We start from the raw sequence: 23,799 nt of genomic DNA on the forward strand, positions 1-23,799 counted from the left end.
TGAACAGTTCATAGACTGATCCAGCTCTCCATGCCACCCTATCTTGTGCTAGCCTTTTCATTTCTACGTAACTACTGCACCCTACATCTACTCTACTCTGTTTGTAATATTCATACCTTGGTCTACCTCGACCGTTTTTGCCGCCGACACTTCCCTCAAAAGCAAACTGAACAAGACCTGTTTGTCCTAAGATGTGTCCTATCATTCTGTATGTTCTACTGGTCAAATTTTGCCAAATCGATCTCCTCTCACCAATTCGATTTAGTAACTCTTCATTCGAAATTCGAACCATCCATCTCACCTTCTGCATTCTTCTGTAACACCACATTTCAAAAGCTCCTAAACTCTTTCTTTCTGAGTTAGTTATCGTCCATACTTACATACAATGGCACGCTCCAGACGAAAGTCTTCAAAAACGTCTTTCTAATTCCTATAATCATATGTTCGAAGTAAAAACGTGAACTCGTGTCCTCATCCCGATGTGGTGCAGCTCTTTTCAGGCACACCCCTATTGGAGGTGAGCTGCATGTACCATTTCAACCACATACCAGCCCTCCTGCCATTCTTACATTTTTGGCAGTATCGGAATCGAACCCGGGCCCCCAAGAACGGCAGCTAATAACACTAACCGTTACGCTACGGAGGCGTAAATGTCCGAAGTGAGCAAATTACTTAAGAAAGGCCTCCCTTGCTTGTGCTAGTCCGCATTTTATGTCCTTCTTACTTCTGCCATCATTAGTTAATCTGTTACCCAAGCAACAATATTCATCTACTTCCCTGAAGACTTCATTTCCTAATCTAATATTTCCTGCATCACCTGACTTCGTTCGACTGCACTCCACTTTTGTTCCTTTTGTACTCCTTCTCGAAGACTTTTCTCGTTCTCTCGGATATCATTTATTCAAATATTATTTTAAGGGCTGCCTGGCCGAGGCGGTAAAAGCGTGCTCGGTTCGCCCGGAAGGACGTGTGTTCGAATCCCCGTTAAGAAACGAGATTTCTACTTCCGGAGGTGCATATGGCCCTGAGGTTCACTCAAACTACACCAAAAATGTGTACCAGGTTAATTCCTGGGGGCAAAGGCGGTCGGGCGTAGAGCTAACCACTCTACCCCATCACGTGCCGAGATTAACAATGGTGGAAGTCTTTACCTTCCACTCCCCCAAGGGCTTCATGGCCTGTACGGAAGACCTTTTATAGGACGAGGAGTAAGGGACTGAAATAAATTATCAAGGGAAATGTTCGATAAATTTCCAACTTCGTTGAAAAAGGAAAAGCTAGGTAAATAATTATAAATAACTGTAAATACGATGTAAACAATTGTTAAGGAATCTGCCACCTGGGCAATCGCTCTAAATGCAGATCATTGATGACTGATGATTGATGACTGATATTTGAAACACTGTCTCCATACCATTCAGCAATTTCCGCAGATCTTCTGCAGACTCAGATAAAATAACAATATCATGGGCAAATCTCAGAATTTTGACTTCCTCACTTTGGATTGCGATTCTGTTTCCAAATTCCTCTTTGATTTCCTTTACCACCCGTTCTTTATAACAATAAATGGGAACCAACTTCAGCCTTGCCTCACTTCTTTCCAAATTCCTGCCTCTTTTTCATAGCCTTCGATTCTTATCACTGCAGGGTGATTTTTGTATAGACTGTAGATAATTCTTATTTCTCAGTATTTGATCGCGAACACCTTCAGAATCTCAAATATGAGGGTTGGAACTTAAATAGTGGCAACACTGCTGTTGGAGACTCTATGCAACGGAACCTATATTGCCGCTGGTAGCACACGTTGGTTACGTACCTACCTTACCTCAGAGCAAATGGACTCTTTCTTCCCACATCACCTGCGTGCGCACAAGCGAGAGAAACACAGCCACGTGTGAACTAGCGGTCTAACGTAACGTTGTCACTATGTTTTCCAAACAGGAACAACGGAGTTGGATCAAGATTGAATGTGCCAGAGGTCGTACAGCACGACAGTGTCATCAAGGTCTTCAAGAGGCTTGCGGGGAATCTGCATTGCCTTACAGAACAGTGGCACGTTGGGTAAAAGCCTCAACGATGGTCGGCAAACTGTGGCGGACATTCGTCGGGCAGGTCGTCCTACGAGTGAAGAGGAAGTGCATGCTCTTGCCGCGTTACTGGACAGTGAACGAAACCAGACGATTCGTGAGCATTCGCTTCAGAACTATTGCAGAGATTTGACAGGCAGTAGACCGCTCCATTCGCACTATCGACAGAACAGACTCTGCTAAAGGTATACTACGACTTCCGCATCGCTGGCAACAGGTTATACACAACGCTGGTGACTACATTGAAGGACAGTAAAGGTTGCTAACATGTAACTCTTTTGTATCTGTTGAAAATAAAGAGTTGCCACTATTTAAGTTCCAAACTTCGTACTTGGTCCAATCAACATTATCGAATGCCTTTTCCAGATCAATCATGTTCATATCTCCATATGGATAAGAAAATAAGTATGATCATTTCATATATTTAGTTTATCGTACTTTCCGAACAATAAACACACTTCATAAAAATCCTTCCACCGGGCGAGTTGGCCGTGCGCGTAGAGGCGCGCGGCTGTGAGCTTGCATCCGGGAGATAGTGGGTTCGAATCCCACTGTCGGCAGCCCTGAAAATGGTTTTCCGTGGTTTCCCATTTTCACACCAAGCAAATGCTGGGGCTGTACCTTAATTAAGGCCACGGCCGCTTCCATCCAATTCCTAGGCCTTTCCTATCCCACCGTCGCCATAAGACCTATCTGTGTCGGTGCGACGTAAAGCCCCTAGCAAAAAAAAAAATCCTTCCGGCCACCGTTGGTACTGTTCACTTTGAGTGGAACCCAGTGTTTATTTGATTGTTTGTTGATTCGGAGAGACGACTGTTCAAATAAAAGTCTAATCTTGACTTCTCGTTATTTATTGCTTCTTTCTCGTTTTGGTCGTCCTCCTTTGTGACGCGATGCCTTTGTAGCATCGTTACATAACTGTCAGCGGTCACTAAATAGATTTGTCCAAGTATCTACTTCTGTATGAACAATACGTTCAGATGTCGTTTCCTGCTCTATGACTCAACAATGGAGTAGATTTGCTCCACTCTTCTAATCAGTTGAATTTTTCAATCACCTCCAAGTTTTAATGTGCCGAACAGACAACTTTCCTACCACTCCGATTCAATGAGTATGACATATCGGTGCCCTAAAAATGGTTTTCCGTTGTTTCCCCATTTTCACATCAGGCAAATGCTGCGACTGTACCTTAATTAAGGCCACGTCCGCTTTCTTCCCAATCCTAGGGCTTTCCTATCTCATCGTCGCCGTAAGACCTATCTGTGTCGGTGCAACGTAAAGCAAATAATAATAATAATAATAATAATGACCGCCTCTGTGGTGTAGTGGTTAGCGTGATTAGCTGCCACCCCCGGAGGCCCGGGTTCGATTCCCGGCTCTGCCACGAAATTTGAAAAGTGGTACGAGGGCTGGAACGGGGTCCACTCAGCCTCGGGAGGTCAACTGAGTAGAGGTGGGTTCGATTCCCACCTCAGCCATCCTGGAGGTGGTTTTCCGTGGTTTCCCAATTCTCCTCCAGGCGAATGCCGGGATGGTACTTAACTTAAGGCCACGGCCGCTTCCTTCCCTCTTCCTTGCCTATCCCTTCCAATCTTCCCATCCCTCCACAAGGCCCCTGTTTAGAATAGCAGGTGAGGCCGCCTGGGCGAGGTACTGGTCCTACTCCCCAGTTGTATCCCCCGACCGAGAGTCTGAATCTCCAGGACACTGCCCTTGAGGCGGTAGATGTGGGATCCCTCGCTAAGTCCGAGGGAAAAACCGAACCTGGAGGGTAAACAGATGATGATGATGATAATAATAATAATAATAATAATAATAATAATAATAAAGAACAACATACCGGTGTCAATACAAGTCACCCTTTAAGTCAAAGAATTCAGAAACGAAATTTTCATTTCTGTTGGGCACATGGCCTAAGACTCACTCAGCTTGCTTCAAAAATGAGAAGCGGATTAATTCTTGGGGGCAAAGACAGTTGGGCGTAGAACTAAGCACTCTGTTCCACTTCTAAGATTACGGGCAGTGGATGCCTTGAACTTCCACTCCTCTAAGCGCCTTCATGGCCTGTGTGGAGATAGCTTTACCTTTCTTAAGTAACTTATTGTTTTGAGGAAAGATAAGATAATTATCGGCAGCTAACTACTGTATAAAAGAAGTGGAAAGAGATTCGCCTTTTAGAATAATGGCGGTATTGACCAAAGAAGGGGAAGTACCGGGGCGCTCTCTTAGCCGGCCTGTTCGGGACCGGACCCTTGGTCGGATGGCAAAATGGCCAGTTACACTGGCAATTACCTCATTATCATTCTATTTCCACTTTTTAAACTGTAATTACTTTTCACCTTCAATGTCAATCCACTGAATGCTGCGAATCTAAGCATTACATTATAGTATTCTTTTTTTTTAAATACTATCACAATGATTCATAATGATACATTCACGAGGCACTAATTATTTGGTACGTGAAATTTAATCGTAGTTCTTGATGATGGCCCAAACAGTGACCGAAGTGTAGAAATATTGTGAAGTAGGCCTATATTTCAAGGAATATTAATGGTATCACTCATTTTACAAGTGATAATTGAGATGTGCGGAAAGTATATTGTGAGAATAATTCTAACTCAATTGATTTGCATTTCAATATCTATGTTGATCTTCGTGGTCACTGTTGTTCTATTTCGAGCTATAAAACGGGGGAATTCTTTTAACGGAAACATATTCTGTTTCTCTATTACAATTATAAATATTCTATAAGTATTCGTCTTTCTCCATAACAAAACTTATTAATGTAATCCCGATATTGTACTGTCCAGATCTCCTCAAGTACTAAAAAAATAGCTATTTTCTTTCGAACTATCACAAACAATCAAATTAATAACTACAAAACAAAGAGTAATATTTTAACGAAAATTTCAGCAAATGTTCCTCTAAATATGTACTAGTTCCCTGTAGAAAATCGGATGCCTCTGACCAAAAGTTTAAGAATAGGAATCATGTTCATGAAATATGCACGTGACCTTAAACTTTTGGTACGACCTGTATTTGTCTCCGAGGATGGAAGGTGTTTGTGATGGTCTCAATACAGGGTGTAACAATACAGTAAGGTACGCCCAAATTTCAGGACACATCCCTCACACGCAAAAGAAGAAAATATGTTGCATGGACGATGTCCATACACCTCCTCATGTACAGGGTGATCGAAAATAACGTGAACCGGGTATACCAGTGTTAGAGCGTTGGCCATACTGATACGTAATTTGAAAACAATATCTCGATATCTCACGCCGCTGTCATTTTATCAGCTGCTAAAATTAGCCAACCAGATCGCTCCGCGGGCGATTTCAGGTGGGCTTTGCGAGGCGGTGTTGCTAAATCTGCACGTGGCTTAGTTGGGCTTGAGAGCCATGTCGAGAAATGAGCATCAAACACTAACACACCCAGTGTTTCAGCCAATACCACCGTAGCGTGCTTGCTGTGAGATAGTGGGTTCGAATTCCACTGTCGGCAGCCCTGAAGATGGTTTTCCGTGGTTTCCCATTTTCACACTAGGCAAATCCTGGGGCTGTACCTTAATTGAGGCCACGAACGCTTCCTTCCCACTCCTAGGCCTTCCCTATCCCATCGTCTCCATAAGACCTGTCTGTGTCGGTGCGACGTAAAGCAAATAACAAAAAAAGAACCAATAATCACCACTACCACCACCTCTTAGGATTGGCTTCAGCCGTAAAAGTTGGCTTGAGCCACATTAATGCAGACTCTGAGTAATTGTGGAAAGTCTAGGATGATGATGAAGAAGAAGAAGAAGAATATTTGAAGTACAAACATTAGTAACTTATAGAAAGTGCAGGAATAAGAAAAGTAACAATACTCACGGAAGAGTGCCATTCTCCCGCTGACTGTCACATTCATGTTGGGATCACTGGCTGCAGCCGCTTGAGCTCCAGTAGCGTTTCCTACTGACGTTCGACAGATTCGCCAGAGTCCAGAATTACTGTGCATGAAGAATCGTTTCGTCTCGTTGACGTAAATCCCATTAGGTCCTCCACTGACGTAGAACCAATGATCTGTAGAGATAGCGATAATCCACAGGATCACTGATAATCCCACCAACACAGTGCAACCAAACAAAATCCTTCTCTCGAACATCACCTGGTTGTATAACTCTTGAATTCGATTACCCATCGTGTTGAGTTTGTGTTCACAATTGTATAGACTGCACTAGAGATTTCGATCGTCGGAAGTATGGTGCAGATGCTATAACATACAAGCTATTGAGGAAAGATTTTTGCTTAAAATTTAAGAATCAACAGAATATTTTCAAAAATGAATAATGTGTCGTAAAATTATGTTTCTTTCCATCGCATTGAGTCTAAATTACTCGGATACAACTTAGATAAGTATGTGACAGATGCTTAAAAATAGTTAAATTTCACTGGGATAAAAAATTAAATGGTTGCTTTTCTATGAGTCTAAAAATATTTTTAAAAGTGAAACAGAAGTTGAAGGTCTCCGATGAAATTCTCACAAACATAGTTATGCTAAACAATATTTTTGCTCATGTTGTGTCAGAAACAAAGCTATGCCACTATTAAATTAATGAATGCATAGTTCATTTCTTAAGAGAGAGCTGATTTTTGTATACCTTTTGGACTCAACGGATAACGAATGAATTAAAAATAGCAATGAACAGGAATTTCGATATTGAACAAAACCATGAAAAAAAATTCTCTTCCTAGAGGATCAGTACTAACAATGTTCACATAAACGCTTTTAAAGATCACTAAAAGTTCTCACTTTTAAATCAACACACGATTGTTAGTGAGCAAGGAAAGTACTCAAAGGTTTTCCCTATTGATACACACGACACACACGTTGTCGAGACGATATCCCAAGATCACCAACTCACTTCACTAAAACTCCTTGAGTGATTAAAAGAAACAAGATACTATCCATAGAAATTTTGAACAATTTTCACTGATAAATATCACTAAGTCATAGAGATTTTAGGAAGTGTAGCACTGAAATTAACGGCTGATTGGTTCAATAGGAAGGAAGAAGTCTGCCACCTGTTTCATTCCAACATTGTAGGCACTGTGGTCAGCTAGACATCCGGCTGGCCGGGACAGCTATTTGACTAGCCTTCTGCTATTGGCTATTGTTGTTCTGTCCACAGGCTGGGACAAAGTCACCTCCCCTTTTGCTCCCATCACGCTTGCTTTCAGTTAGCTGGGTGTAGGAATTCTATTGCTACTGGGCACACGTCCAGAGCTCAAGTTCAAAGCCGTACGAACCACTGCCAAAACATTACAATACTTTTTCTCTCTTTTTATTTATTCTTCTTCATGCCCTCTTTCTGTCAGTCTATCTGCGAATCTCTTCCTCTCTCAGTATCTTCCGTCGACTTAATCACCCCGTTGTGATAGTAAGGGCAACACTGGAACAGAAATGACATGTTTGAAAATGAGAAGCTAGCAAAGCAAAGCTAAGCAAGAACCGTTCGTCGTGGACACCGGGACTGTAAACAGATTCTCGCGGAGGACGGAGAGCGTCCATTTCGACGTCCGTGAGGGAGGGGAGAAGAGTGGAGTGAGCGTCTGGCGCACGCCTCCTCCTGGCACAGAGCACAGCAACAATAGAGGAAGGTCGCACTGTCCCTATGTCCACGCGCACGACTTCATACATACATACATATATACATAGGTAGTGAAATTAGTGAATGTTGTATCAACATTCCGAAAAATTTTTTTCATTAAAAAATTGAGAGATGAGAACTTAGGGGCTGCCTGGTCGAGGCGGGAAAGTCGTGGAAGGACGTGGCTTCGATCCCCTTTCAGGAAGTCGAATAATTTAAGAAACGTGATTTCTACTTCCGGACGTGCATATGGTCCTGAGGTTCGCTGAGCCTACACCAAAAATGAGTACCAGATTAATTTCTGGGAGCAAAGGTGGCCGGGCCTAGAGCTAACCACTCTATACCATCAAGCGCCAAGGTTACGGTTAGTGGAAACCTTTATCTTCCACCATTCTAAAGGCCTTATTTTGTTAGTGAGCACTTTGTCGCTTGATCCCATTCATTCTGACGCAAAAGAACTCCCACGGAACAAAATTCTGGCATCTCGGCGTCTCCGAAAAGCGTAAAAGTGGATAGTGGAATGTACAATCAATAATAATAATAATAATAATAATAATAATAATAATAATAATAATAATAATAATAATAATAATAATAATAATATTTTTTGTTAGGAACTTTACGTCGCACCGACACAGATAGGTCTTATGGCGACGATGGGATAGGAAAGGCCTAGGAGTTGGAAGGAAGCGGCCGTGGCCTTAATTAAGGTACAGCCCCAGCATTTGCCTGGTGTGAAAATGGGAAACCACGGAAAACCATCTTCAGGGCTGTCGATAGTGGGATTCGAACCTACTATCCCCCGGATGCAAGCTCACAGCCGTGCGCCTCTACGCGCACGGCCAACTCGCCCGGTATAATAATAATAATAATAATAATAATAATAATAATAATAATAATAATAATAATAATAATAATAATAATAATAATCCTTGTTTTACGTCCCACTAACTACATTTTAATGGTTTTTGGAAACTTCAAGGTGCCGGAATTTTGTGCTGCAGGAGGTCTTTTGCATTTATTTATTTATTTATTTATTTATTTATTTATTTATTTATTTATTTATTTATTTCTTATTTTTTATTTATTTATTCATTTTATTATTTCAGAGTTTACTCCCTTTTGACTCTAAATTATAAGGAATGAACGACAAAACCAGGTAACAAATAAATAATGGCGAAGTTGCCAAATGAAACAAAACCTGTCAGTCTTTTACATACCGGTAAGTCTAACGATACGAGGCTGTCCGGCTCCATGGCTAAATGGTTAGCGTGTTGGCCTTTGGTTACTGGGGTCCCGGGTTCGCTGGCACGGGGGCTGGGTGTATGTGTCGCCTTCATCATCATTTCATCTTCATCACGACTTGCAGGTCACCTACGGGTGTCAAATCAAAAGACCTGCACCTGGAGAGCCGAACATGTCCTCGGACATTCCCGGCACTGAAAGCCATACGCCATTTCATTTCACCGACACGAGGCTGACGTATTCGAGCACCCTCAAATACCATTGGACTGAACCAGGATCGAACCTCCCACATTGGGCACAGAAGACTAGCGCTCTACCTTCCGAGCTACTCATCCCGGTTGTACATATATTAGTCGTCAAATACTGGACATGATGGCAATGGAATAAATTCAGATGTCGTGTGAATAGCAGAAAATTCTATGGCTCATAATAACTTAGACTGTTTGAGAATGTATTAAGCTATCATCTAAATATTGTATTAAGGGACACTTTTTACGGCCGCGTGGTCTAGGGATAGTGAGCCTGCCTCCTATCCGAAGGCCTCCTGCTCGATTCCAGGCCACGTCAGGGATTTTCATCTGAATCCTGCAAGATGAGTGTTGGACGCTTGGTAGACGGATGTCCTCTCTCTGCTAGGGGCTTTACGTCGCACCGACACAGATAGGTCTTATGGCGACGATGGGATGGGAAAGGCCTAGGAGTTGGAAGGAAGCGGCCGTGGCCTTAATTAAGGTACAGCCCCAGCATTTGCCTGGTGTGAACATGGGAAACCACGGAAAACCATCTTCAGGGCTGCCGATAGTGGGATTCGAACCTACTATCTCCCGGATGCAAGCTCACAGCCGCGCGCCTCTACGCGCACGGCCAACTCGCCCGGTAGACGGATGTCCATCAGGGCTGTATCAGCATGGGGGAGGGGGCACCTGACTGATACAAAGAAAAGGCTATGGCACATAAGCGCATTGACGAGTGCTGGACAGTAAATATTAAAGTGTTGCTCGTGCTCATTATGTTTTAAAGTGAAACACAATGGAATAACCATCTCTTTTAATATAATCAGACTAGATCTGAAAAAGATTTAGGGCCTAGGGAGGCAGACGAAAATAGACCGAATATAAGAACAGAGAGGTCAAGAGGTTCGAAACATATTCATACGGAAAAGAAGAATGGAAGGAAATTGAGTATGAAGAGGGCTAGGAAGCCCACAAGGAAATTAATTACACTAAACTGAATAGGGCTTAGATTGAATAACTATATTTATACACAGTAATAATAAATGGCAATAAACTCAGAAATGACCCACCCCAAACTGACTGGGAACAAAATAAAACATGCCCATTCTACAAATCAATTGGGATCTCTAGGTTTCGAACTCGCATATATGACATACTGATGATGGAGGTAGTGATGCTAATGTTTTAAGAAAAAGAGAATGGGATTGTAAGGTACTCGTAATATTATTAAAAAGGAGGAGGAGTTCTTATACACCGGGTGAATCGGCCGTGCGGTTTGGGGTGCACAGCTGTGAGCTTGCATTCGGGAGATAGTGGGTTCGAATCTCACTGTCGGAGCCCTGAAGATGGTTTTCCGTGATTTCACATTTTCACACCAGGTAAACACTGGGGCTGTACCTTAATTAAGGCCACGGTCGCTTCCTTTCCAACTCCTAGGCCTTTCCTATCCCATCGTCGCCGTAAGACCTATGTGCACCGAGCTCGATAGCTGCAGTCGCTTAAGTGCGGCCAGTATCCAGTATTCGGGAGATAGTAGGTTCGAACCCCACTGTCGGCAGCCCTGAAAATGGTTTTCCGTGGTTTCCCATTTTCACACCAGGCAAATGCTGGGGCTGTACCTTAATCAAGGCCACGGCCGCTTCCTTCCCACTCCTAGCCCTTCCTTGTCCCATCGTCGCCATAAGACCTATCTGTGTCGGTGCGACGTAAAGCAACAAGCAAGAAAAAGAGTTCTTATCCCTTGACGAGCGAGGATAAAAAATAAAACGGCTATGAGATAAATCGAAAGTACCAAACTCAGCTGAGACCTTGTGGTTTATTTCTGTCCCTGGGAGGCTTCTGAGAATTTAACCAATTTTACATTAAATGATAATACAAAATGAGAGCTAACAAAATATCTCGGAACTGGCTGGAAATTAAGATTACCTTTATCAGATTACGTTTCACATACATCTCTGCTGAGCATTATTTCATGATATGTTTAATATCGTGGACACCAGAAATAATATTATATGGATACAAACATCCTAGATGAGCTCAGTCAAACGTCCTCTGTACAACTTCCTCTTGCTCTATACTTCTCTGCAGCTGAGTATGCTTCATCAGTCTGGAGGAACTAGTCCATGTTAGCCAATTCGCTGTAGTCCTTAACGAGACAGGATGCATTGTTACTGGATATCTATGACCGACAGCTGCCAATACAAACTTCCCTTTTATGGCCATAGCACCCTCATATGTGAGAAGAAAGGTGGAAGTAGAGCTTGAGAAAAACAGGTGAGAAATAGATCCATGGCATCCGATATTTGGACTTCATTCGTTACCATCAAGGAAGAGCTTCTCGCATACTAGTAAAGTTCGACACAGTGAACCATGAAGAAGTATATCGCCTGAAGTGTACAGGATGACAAAGGAAAAGCTAACAGAAGGTTACAATTTTCAATTTAGGGCATATAAATCTCTCAATAGTTTGTGAACTGAAGAAAACTGGCGCAAAACGAACTGAAAGAAGTGACGACGAAGAATGTGACCGCAGAAAGAGACGCAGGCACAGCGCCTGTTGACTGTAAAAACTTTCTGGAGCCTCAAAATATGAAAGATTCCTTTCAAACAAATCACAAGGCTAGTCAGACAGCTGAACAACAGAAAAGTGGAGCGCAGATTTTTAAACATATAGACGAACTCTCAGGTGTGAGCTAATAATCGATCCTACAATCAGGCTTGAAAAACACACTGAACAAGCGGCGGTATCAACGATGTAAAGAAGGCATGCCCCAAAATATCCCCACCCATTTACGAGAAGTACCATCTGGGAAGTGAGATATAAGTGTAACCGGCCTCCGTATTGGTGCGTGTGACGCAATTCTGTAGACATTCGAGAAGTTTCACCACGATTATGGACCACCTACGAGCCTCAGAGGTGGCATTGTCACTAGTGAAGTCACGTCAGGTTTTTGTTTAATCATCTGAATGCTCACTCAGAAGCGACTTTTATTTTATTTATTTAGATACTAAACTTTTAATTATTACAAAATTAGGCCAATATATTGAGTCCCCCTATAGAGAGATTGTAGTAAAGATCTATCAGACTTTTTGTACTGAATGAACGCAAATAGACTTACCAAACAGATGTTTGATTATTTTTGAAAAAAAAAAAAGAAAGACCACCACGACATGGATTAAGGAAATGTGTAAAGATAAGGAAAGGTTAAACATCTTAGAGGTTGAAATGTTAGACAGAAATTTATTCAGTAATACAGTAAAAACTTCATAAGTGTTTCAAGGCGAAGGAAGAATCAAGATAGGAAAAGCCCGAACAGGAAATCAACGGAAGTAGGCTAGCGAACGCATGAAGTAGTATTGGACACAGGAAACTCCACACAAAGAAAAATAAGTGGTCACTTCGCTAGTAATAATAATAACAACACCACTACTAATAATAATCTATTAACTATAATCAATTCAAAGAACGTAAAGCCCAACTCGTTGGAAGAAATTAAGCAATATTTACCAGAAATAAACGCTACAAACGAGTCAAGTCTTTGGAATTCTGGCTGAAAATCACACATTCGTGGAAAAAGCTAAAAATACCACTGAAAAACAGTGCACAGAACAAAAACACCCCCACCACAACGAATTCATGAAGACATTTTTGGAAGAGGTGAGGAAGAAGAAGAAAAATGTAATAAAGATAAGAATAAGAAAGGAAAGCCGTCAGACCAAGCTAACAAGTTCAAACGCGCTCTTTAATTGTCTATAATAAATAAATAAATAAATAAATAAATAAATAAATAAATAAATAAATAAATAAATAAATAAATAAATAAATAAATAAATAATAATAATAATAAAAATAATAATCTATATAATTAAAATCGTAACGACCGTGTATCTGTACATTGACTATTTTGGGTAAATTTCCGCACAGTTATCCGTTTCAAGTGTAATAATGACCATCTGCATATTTTTTGCTTTGGTGTGTGTCTGTTTGTCTGTTTGTCTATAACTTGAACACTACTGGATATATTTTTACCAAACTTGATATGTAGTATCCACCTGTCCTTGGGTAGGTTTTAGGGCCAATATTATTTCTAAATCACTGAATTAACTGGAGATTTATACGAAAAAGAAACCGTGATTTTGCACTCCCAAAAAATATACACAACCAAACTTAATGGAAATCTACCTGCCTTAATGAAAATCAATTTCTAGATCTTTTTCTCGTATGCATCATTTCGATACGAGGATTAATGAGGGAGATATCATTAACGGACCGGTTTTCGGTACAAGTCCCACTGGACTTAACTCAAGGGCGGGTGCGTGTAAAGCGCATTTCTTATAACTTGAAAACTACTGGAGATATGTCAACCAAATTTCATATTTGGCATCCACCTGTCCAAAGATAGTTTTTAAGGTCCATACCATTTCAAATTCTCAAAATGAACTGGGGGTTTATTGGGACAGAAGAAGTGATTTTACTCTCCCACAATATATACAAGACTAACCTGACTGGAAATCGACCAACCTTGATGGATATCTATTTCTAAAACTCTTTTCTCATGAGCATTTCTTCGATAGGAGGATTAATAATGGAGATATCATGAACGGTTGGTTTTTCAGGCTATGTACAACGGACATAGCCCAAAAGGTGTTGTACGTAGAGCAGATTTTTATATATATAAATAAAATCGTAACGATCTTGTGTCTGTACATTGACTATTTTTGGCGAAATTTTCGTACAGTTACCCGTTTCAAGTGTAATAATGACCATCTGCATATTTGTTAGCTTTATTTTCCAGAAAGTCCTCATTTTTAACCCCTCCCCTAAAGCAACATTGAGGCACAGTCTGCCAGACGAGCTAGAAAATTGGATTTTGGCAAAATTATATGTCTTAGCCTGTAATCGACGGAAAGCTTCCAAGATCTTTAAATATTTCATTTTTTTTTACCCTCAACAATTTCGGAATATTGAGCCAATTTTAATGTCCGTGGAACTCTTAGTTTCGAGGTACTTCGTGGCTAAGTGGTAAGTCGTATCACTAAACGGATGGAACAATCCCAGTTCAATTTGGAGTGATCTACAGCTTTAGTCCTATGACGTTTCTTCATATCTGTGTTCCTTATATGTTAGATTTGTTTCCATTTCTCGATTATACCTACATTTTGTTCTTTATGGACGTATTATTCGTAGTTCGAATCACTTATACGAAAGGTAAAATCATCTAATTCTATACGAACATTGGCCCACTCAGTATCGATACGTGAGCCAAATTCTATGATTGTAGCTGTCATATTAGTACCCAAAATAATGCTCTGTGAGGAAACCTTACTCAAATTTCACCCAATTCAACGTTTCTAACTCAATTTTACCCATAAATAGATGAGACAGGAGAACATATCTTAAGACCAGCCATTTAGATCGCTAAATGAGGCGTCTTATGGTACAATCCCTTTGTCGATATGATGTATCGTTTAGCAGCAGTTAATCTGTAAATGAAGGTTTGCAATATTGTAAACATGCATATACTTCGTATGTTGATCTATATATATTTATTGAAGTCGATTTGTAGCGATGTAAGGTTGTGTTTGCCATTATAATTAATATTTTACATCGATAATGACTCTCAGCAGGAGGTCGTCTGCTATTGTAATCATTACTCTCCACATCGACTTTGACTGGCAGTAGGAATGGGATTCATCTCCAACTCCTTTGTAACTAGCATTAGTAAAGAGGGACTACCATTGTAATTAATAGTTTCCTTCTCGATTTGACTGCCAGAAGTCAAGGGAGCATGCAATTTTGTTCAAAACCCCCCTAACCGATTGTGTTTGGGAGCAAGCAAGTCTGCCCGCCATTATAAACAAATTTACCCATCTAAAATGTGACTCACATTAGGCATAGTGGCCTTGCTATTATAACGGAAACTTACCAACTCGATGTGGTCATTAAGAAAAGGGGCCTGTCATTATAAGGATAACAGCACAACTCAATTTTGACTGGCAGTAGGGAAGATGGCAGCTATTATAATAAAAACTCCTCAACTGTAATCTGTATGGAAGTAGGAAAGGGCGCATGCCATTTTAACGAAAACTCCCCAGATCGATTGTGACCGCGCAGTAGGTAATGGGGCTTCCCAATTATAATGAAAACTTACCTACTTGATTGTGAATGGCAGTAGGCAAATGAGCCTGCCGTCATCAACACAACTCCACAACTCGCACTTTACATTGGAAACAACGCATGGGAAACTACCCCTGCTATTTCTGGACAACGCTAAGAGACATGCCACAGTAATTTACTTCGATATCCGTATACTGTGTAGAATACCGTAGCGAAGCACGGGTACATTTGCTAGTAATAATAATAATAATAATAATAATAATAATAATAATAATAATAATAATAATAATAATAATAATTGTTGTGTCCAACACTTGTCCCTTTTCTCTACGGGCATGAGGGGAGATGAATCTGTAGTGGCAGGTTTCTATGACCGGATGCCCTTCCTGACGTCAACCTCATCAGAGGAATTAATGAGATGAAATGAATGACATGATATATGATAGTAAGAAGGGAGAGGGTGAAACGCGGTGCCGGCACATAGCCTACTCCTGTCGAATAGCACCAAGGGGTCTGCTCAAGGCTTAACGTCCCGATCCGACGGACGAATCACCATCAACAGCGTCGTATGCCCTCCCTCCATATGAGCACTATGGAGAGGTTTGGAATTTAATCCAGATGTTTGGCATACAATCTAGTGATTACAAATTGTTTACTACCACCCTGCCGACCAACATTCTGATGATGAATTTTTTTCGATCAACGGGACTCGAACCGGCTAACCTCGGTGTCAGACCGTTTAGACTTCAATGCCTTAACGATCATGACCACCAGGCGAGCTAATAATAATAATGACCTGTTACAGGCATTTTGATTGGATGCCATATAGGCTGCCTGCATGCCAATTTCTGCGTTCCATTTTTCTCTATCGAGTAGCAAAGGAACGGATCCCTTTTGGGCAATCTATAGCTGAATTTTTAATTATTTTTTCGGTTAGACACCAAGTGGATCCCCAGAGATCATTTATTTGCCGACATCGAAAGACATGGTGTATAGAATCGACTTTTCTTCACCCTTCAGACATCCGACAACATATGCTGGGCTTAAACCTATGATCTTGGGATCCGGCACTCTAACACTGACCCGGAGGGGGGACTTTTTGTAAGAATTGTGTTTTCGCTATAGTGTTTCGGACTTGGATAAAGATTTAAAAATCATCTCATGATTACATTAACCTGAATAAAAGGATGACAAGTTAAATGTAATTCTCCTTAAAACCCTTTTACATGTTTAGAGTCATGATAAACACTGCCTTGTTAATGAGGGACGTGTCGGTAAACTATTGACGTTAAGTTCTAAAACTCTTTTCTACACGGTTATTTCCGTAGCGTCTGCTGTGTTAGTGTGGGAAGAAGGGAAACTTTGATCTTGACTCATCGTTCTCCTGACCAGGGGCCTGTTCCATAAAACTCTCGAGTTACTATCTGACAAAGTACATGTTCACACGTTATAACTCACAAGTGAATCGATTTTCTTTCCACTGAGCAGTGGCTGCGTGCTTTGGGTCACATAACTGTCAACTTGCATTCGGGATATAGTGGGTTCGAACTCCACTGTCGGCAGCCCTGATGATGGTTTTCAGTGGTTTCTAATTTTCATCCCAGGCTGTACTCTTGGCCCTTTCGTATCCCATCGTCGCCATACGGTCCGGCTTCATGGCTAAATGGTTAGCGTGCTGGCCTTTGGTCACAGGGGTCCCGGGTTCGATTCCCGGCAGGGTCGGGAATTTTAACCATCATTGGTTTATTTCGCTGACACGGGGGTGGGTGTATGTGTCGTCTTCATCATCATTTCATCCTCACCCTGACGCGCAGGTCGCCTACGGGAGTCAAATCAAAAGACCTGCACCTGGCGACCCGAACATGTCCTCGGACACTCCCGGCACTAAAAGCCATACGCCATTAATTTCATTTTGTCGCCATACGACCTATCTGTGTCGTTGCGGCGTAAAGCTAACTAAAAATAAGAAACGTCCTTTCATACAAGTCAAACGGTATATTTTATATGGAAATACTAAATACCTGGCTAAATATACCCATGGTTCCCTCATAAAATTAAATCAACAAACAGGGTAAACGGTAGTCATACTAATCTAGTTGAGCAATTCTCTGCCAGGTGATAATTTTCTTGCTGTTATTTTAATAACCTTTATTATGGTTTACGAGCCTGGAGCGTCTTTGCTGGCGAGACCTAATGTTTACAGTGCACTATGTCTTCTGGCATGAGCTAGAACAAATGTTACTTTCATTGACCTGTCTCATTCTAATCCTTGGTTTTAACAACATGAAAACCATAAGACCTATCTGTGTCGGTGCGACGTAAAAAAAATACATGAAAGTAACCGAGGTATGACTTATGCTAGTAATGCCATTCCTTATGCAGCCAGTCCCTGTTATAAATGGTGTGAAATGTCACTCGCAGGGTCGGCTAGTGCGTACATTTCAGTGTGCTTGGAAGAATGATGTGTAATATCTTCTCCTGGCTCGGTGAGGAAAGCAGCGGAGAAGTACCCACTCCACATTTCTCTTTAGCGACGCCCAGGTCAACTATGACAACTGATGGTGGAGCGTTGAGGATTTCTGTTAACGCCTCGCTTCGCTCGACATATAGGCTAAAAAATAAACCAGTGGCGATAAATTTTCTAACACTTTACCCCTTATGGCTTACTGAAAATAAAGCAATAGTGGTACATTCCATACCCCCTTTTGCCTCGCGAACTTAAGAGAATCAATCAATCAATCAATCAATCAATCAATCAATCAATCAATCAATCAATCAATCAATCAATCAATCAATCAATCAATCAATCAATCAATCAATCAATCAATCAATCAATCAATCAATCAATCAATCAATCAATCAATCAATCAATCAATCAATCAATCAATCAATCAATCAATCAATCATCTGCATTTAGGGCAGTCGCCCAGGTGGCAGATTCCCTATCTGTTGTTTACCTAGTCTTTTCTTAAATAATTGCAAAGAATTTAGAAATTTATTGAACGTCTCTCTTGGCAAATTATTCCAAACCCTAACTCCTCTTCCTATAAACGAATCTTTGCCCTGATTTGTCCTCTTGAATTTCATCTTCTACCTTTCATACTTTTTTTTTGCTAGGGGCTTTACGTCGCACCGACACAGATAGGTCTTATGGCGACGATGGGATAGGAAAGGCCTAGGAGTTGGAAGGAAGCGGCCGTGGCCTTAATTAAGGTACAGCCCCAGCATTTGCCTGGTGTGAAAATGGGAAACCACGGAAAACCATCTTCAGGGCTGCCGATAGTGGGATTCGAACCTACTCTCTCCCGGATGCAAGCTCACAGCCGCGCGCCTCTATGCGCACGGCGAACTCGCCCGGTTTTCGTACTTTTGAAAACACCACTCAGACTTATTCGTCTACTAATGTCATTTCATGCCATATCACCAGTGACAGCTCGGAACATACCACATAGTCGAGCAGCTCGTCTCCTTTCTCCCACGTCTTCCCAGCCCAAACTTTGCAACATTTTTGTAATGAACTGTTTTGTCGGAAATCACCCAGAACAAATCGAGATGCTTTTCTTTGGATTTTTCCCAGTTCGAATCTAGCAGTCCTGGTGAAGGCCTCATACTCTAGTTGGGGTCTTACCAGAGACTTATATGCCCTTTCCTTTACATACTTATTACAACTCCTACTTACACCCAAAACCATGTGCAGAGATCTGTACCCTTTATTTACAATCCCGTTTATGTGATTATCCCAATGAAGATCTTTCGTTATATTACTTCGTAACACCCAGGAACTTCTAGTGATCCCCATACGAAACTTTCATCCCATCAACGCAGTAATAAAAACCCCGAGGACTTAAGCTATTAATGAAACTCACAACCTGACATTTAACCCCGTTTGTCATCATACCAGTGCCTGCTGTCCATCTTACATCATCTTCGAGGTCCTTTTGCAGTTGCTCACAACTTATTTTTTTCTGCATCGATGTGGCAGAGCAGAATGCGTGGCTTCTTCGCAGGCAATGTGGTGGGAGGTTTGACTATCTGGGATTCAGATGACGTGTTGTTAATATAAACAAATAAGTGGACATCTAAGTGGGGACCAGAAATATCATCGTGAATGGAACACAGTGATTCTACGAAGGTATGGTGGGCTAGGCCATTTGGTTTCCCTTCAATAATCTCGAATAAGATGATGATATGTCACCAGATGGTGACTATATGGTGTAGGAAATGCAAAATTTATTTGCATACCAGTTATAGAGTATCTTACAAAGAAATAGGTACAGTGCTCGATAACACTTATTTCTCTTGTAAATGTTAATAGTTTGCCAATAAATAGAATTTCAACTTGTATTAATGCACGTTTTATTGTTATAAATGGAGCACGATGGATATTTCGTAGTTCCTGGCATCTTATATCCGTGGTATAGGGGTAGCGTGCCTGCCTCTTACACTGAGGCCCCGGGCTCGATTCCCGGCCAGGTCAGGAATTTTTACCTGGACCTGAGAGCTTGTTCGATGTCCACTCAGCCTACGTGATTAGAATTGAGGAGGTATCTGACGATGAGATAGCGGCCCCGGTCTAGAAAGCCAAGAATAACGGCCGAGAGGATTCGTTGTGCTGACCACACAATACTTCGTAATCTGCAGGCCTTCGGGATGAGCAGCGGTCGCTTGGTAGGCCAAGGCATCTCATATATTGTGTTAAAATGTTTACTCGTAAAATCTACCGTCCAATGTGTAGAACATTATTTCACTACAAGGACTTCCAGAATCCTATTTTGGCAACTCTATTGTTGAATGTAAAATATTCCGCGGAAATAAAGTTACAGGCTTATTAGGGTTAAATATCACTGCACACCTATAAGTTTCACAGCTAGATCTAACCTATGTTTGTATGTACATGTATTTATGTCTACGCCTTTAGTCGAATGTCCTGATACGGGGTCGGGGATGAGGTGAAATGAGATTACATGGCATACTTTTACGGCTGGATGTCCTTCCTGTCGCCAACCTCGACCGAGGAGCTAATGAAGATGAAATAAATGATGGTGTATGGAATTGAATAAGCAGGTGGAGGCAATAATCTGTGGCTTAAGTGTAGGAAATGCCCTGGTATTTGCCTGGAAGTCAAAAATGCAAAACCATAGAAATCATTCTCAGGACTGCCGACGGTGGGGTTCGAACCCACTCCTTTCCCGAATGCAGAGCTTGGCTCTATAGCCACTTCGCTCGGTCTATTTTTAAAACATCGTTTTCAATAACAAAAGTATCCGCCTCTATATTTATGTTCTTGAAAGATCAGAACATTATTCATGAACTCATTAATTAATTCAGAACATTCACTCTGATGTGTGTGTCCTCCGCGCGTACAATCTCCGCAGCCCGCCCGACACATGGATGTTTCCAGAGACCACGAGGTAGACTGCAGTGCGCTGACGTGATCGTCGGCGACGTCAGCGAGCTCTATAAAAAGAGCAACGTTTCTCGCCTCTCCAGGACTCCTACAATGTCCAACGATCAGACTACACCGCAAGGCAGACACGGAGGTACTCTCTTAAAAATGTGTTCTGAATAGGTGGACTGATTCCTGGCCGTGAGGTTTCACCTCTGGACATTGCCTCATTCATCCTGCATCCCGTAGCCACGTCGAGCACCCATTCAAGCATTCTGCTACTCACTCAAGTCCCCTACAGTGCTCCGACTCCAATCATCGCATTCTGCTATATATGAACACTAGACGCAAGTTCCTTGCAAGTTATACTCCTCCTGTTAGCATTCTGCTAATACGAACTCTCTCTACAAGTTCCGCTTGTTATTATATATGACCGATAGTTTTCGACTATCAAGAACATTCACTCATTTGAACAGACTGTCTCATCAAGACAAGATTGAATGTATATAGGAATCTCAATTCTTACGTATGTAAATATTATTCAGGCCCTCAGCCTACTACCTTATATTAACAGTAAACGTGTGCAACTCAACAAGCTTCAAGGAAAGTTTCATTCTATTTCATGTACATATTGTATAAATGTATTGAAGCAATAAACTTTTATGTTGTGCCTTGTATACCAAGTTCCTTGTATACAACACACTCACTAGTTAATTAAATTCATATTCAAAGAATGGGGATATCGGCTATAGAAATCCGAGAACCATAAAAGGTAGGAACGTGAAATATTTCCGCACTATTAAAATCCAATATAATTTATATTGGTAAAAGCAAGAGTTGATCAAATGAGGGCAGCTAGGAACGGTGAAGGCAAGGAGACTCTTTGAGAAAGGGAAAGCAATGTCAGACACACCTAGAGCCCTGTGTTTGCTACAAACTGCATTATTTCAACTGCGAGTACTGATTGTCACAAACTAGACATTGAATTTGAACATTGCTCGATTACAAGATAAATTATCATTGTAGACATTCTGTCAAATCAGGTACGCATTAATTATCATGATGGATGTGAACTAATTGCTCGCTGACATTTTACATGATGAATTCATCTGTCGAGATGTTAGTCATAACCTGGCAACGCGGAAATGAACATGGATTTCATTTCCGACACTGTAATCTCTCAACGATTTGAGTCAATAAAGTGGAACACTCACATGCTACTGGTCTTTAATAGCTTGTCAAGAGTATACGAGCTTCTACTCTAGTGTTTTTCAATGTACTTCATATACCAGTTATAAATTATTACTCTCTAGATTCATGACGAAATATCATAGCTGACAAAGATACGATTTAGATCAAACCTCAGCTATTCACTGTAATACAATTTCTACCATATCCAATGAGGGTGAGAATGGGGTTGACTACTGCCCAATATGGACTAAAGATATTGGAGTGTCACGTGGTCGATAAGACTGCTTCCTCAGACCCACTGGTAGATATCTTCGACGGATTTGGTGCCTCTCATATCCAAAGCTCCTCAGTTGACCTTCTTGCACGCGCAGGGAATCGAAAACAGGTCTTCGGGCAAGAGCCAGAGACAAAATCTACATCATGGGAGTGGTAATATACAATTGAGATGCTCTCTTCATTTTTACAAGGAGCTTTACGTCGCACCGACACGGATAGGTCTTATGGCGACGATGGGGCAAGAAAAGGGAAGGAAGCGGCCGTGGCCTTGATTAAGGTTCAGCCTCAGCATTTGCCTGGTGTGAAAATGGGAAACCATGAAAAAGCCATATTCAGGGCTGCTGACAGTGGGATTTATTTTTTACAAGTTGCTTTACGTCGCACCGGCACAGATAGGTCTTATGGCGACGAAGGGACAGGAAAAGGGAAGGAAGCGGCAGTAGCCTTGATTAAGGTTCAGCCTCATTTACCTGGTGTGAAAATGGGAAACCATGGAAAACCATCTTCAGGGGTGTCGACATTGTTCTAACCCACTATCTCCCGAATGCAAGCTCATAGCTGCGCGCCCCTAACCGCACGGCTAACGCGCTCGGTGAGATGTTCTCTTCAATAACCCTCTAACCCCGATAATATGAAATAGAGGTAGTCTAATATCTACTTCATAAAATAAGAATCTGGCCTGTATTTTGGTCAGGACTTTTGAAGTTGTGAATTTTTGTGTCAGTCATGTCGAGAATAAGAAATTTCTGCTATGTATATTAGTCAGTCTGTATGTATGTGCTACATAACAAAACTACCGAAAATTAAACTTCAGGTCTTGTGCGAAGTAGAAAGTGATTCTTCGGCGAATAACAATGAAAATTTAAATATTTTTTTCTCTTTATTTGTTTTCTGCGTCCTACCATTGTTAATATTTATCTTACCGAAGAATCCTTTGCAGCAAAGAGAGGAGGAATAGTAAATTCTGATATTCCACGCCTCACACACTTTTTATCGTAGAAAGCTGGTTACCGGGTCTGATACTTGAATATATTGTTTGTCCCAATGCGGGCCGTGAGCGGACGTGAGGGGTGTTACATCGCTGAGTGTCCGACTTCATGGCTAAGTGTTTAGCGTGCTGGCCTTTGGTGTACGGGACGCAGGTACGGCTTCCGGCCGGATCGTGGATTTTAACATTCATTGGTTTATTACTCATGCTTGGGGACTGGGCATGTATGCTATCTTCAACATTAGAATTCTGTGTGTGCCAAAATTAAAACCAAGTTATTATACTGTACTTTTAGAAGCATAAGTATATTTTCTTTTTATTTATTTTTTATCTTATGGACTAATTTTATTAAGATTTTGAATTTGTGCACTAATGATTACAGCTAGAGAGTCGGTTTATCGTGTTAAATTTTATAATCAATTATTTCAAATTTATGTTATGACGCCTGTAGCCGTCAGTTTTAAAACCTGCACACGGCCTCTCTGGAGGCCATACGCCATTATTACCACCCCACTCTGTGAAACAGCGCAGAAGAGCTGGCGAGTTAGATACTGTAACATTTTAAATCTTGTCGTTCCACCGGATCATACATATTATGATAACTGCAGGCACTTGGACACACTAGTCCATTCAATCTCTCCGATCC

The 23,799-nt window shown here is 41.3% G+C and overlaps 1 protein-coding gene across 2 annotated transcripts in view; it reads right to left on the reverse strand.

Annotated features, from left to right (window-relative positions):
- LOC136876106 (transmembrane protein 114) overlaps positions 1–7,682 on the reverse strand; it is a 132,018-nt gene extending 124,336 nt beyond the window's left edge. Inside the window, exons 1-2 of one of the 2 annotated variants that reach the window (XM_067149773.2) lie at positions 6,727–7,682; positions 5,957–6,338 (exon numbers count right to left, since the gene is read on the reverse strand). In XM_067149773.2, coding sequence (XP_067005874.1) covers positions 5,957–6,266 — 310 coding nt within the window. In that variant the 5' untranslated portion in view covers positions 6,267–6,338; positions 6,727–7,682. The remainder of the gene's footprint in view (positions 1–5,956; positions 6,339–6,726) is intronic. The other variant, XM_067149774.2, reaches the window with a different exon arrangement.
- Between the last annotated feature and the right edge of the window lie 16,117 nt (positions 7,683–23,799).

The sequence above is a fragment of the Anabrus simplex genome, chromosome 6 (assembly GCF_040414725.1).
Source record: "Anabrus simplex isolate iqAnaSimp1 chromosome 6, ASM4041472v1, whole genome shotgun sequence".
In the NCBI taxonomy this organism is placed as follows: Eukaryota; Metazoa; Arthropoda; class Insecta; order Orthoptera; family Tettigoniidae; genus Anabrus; species Anabrus simplex.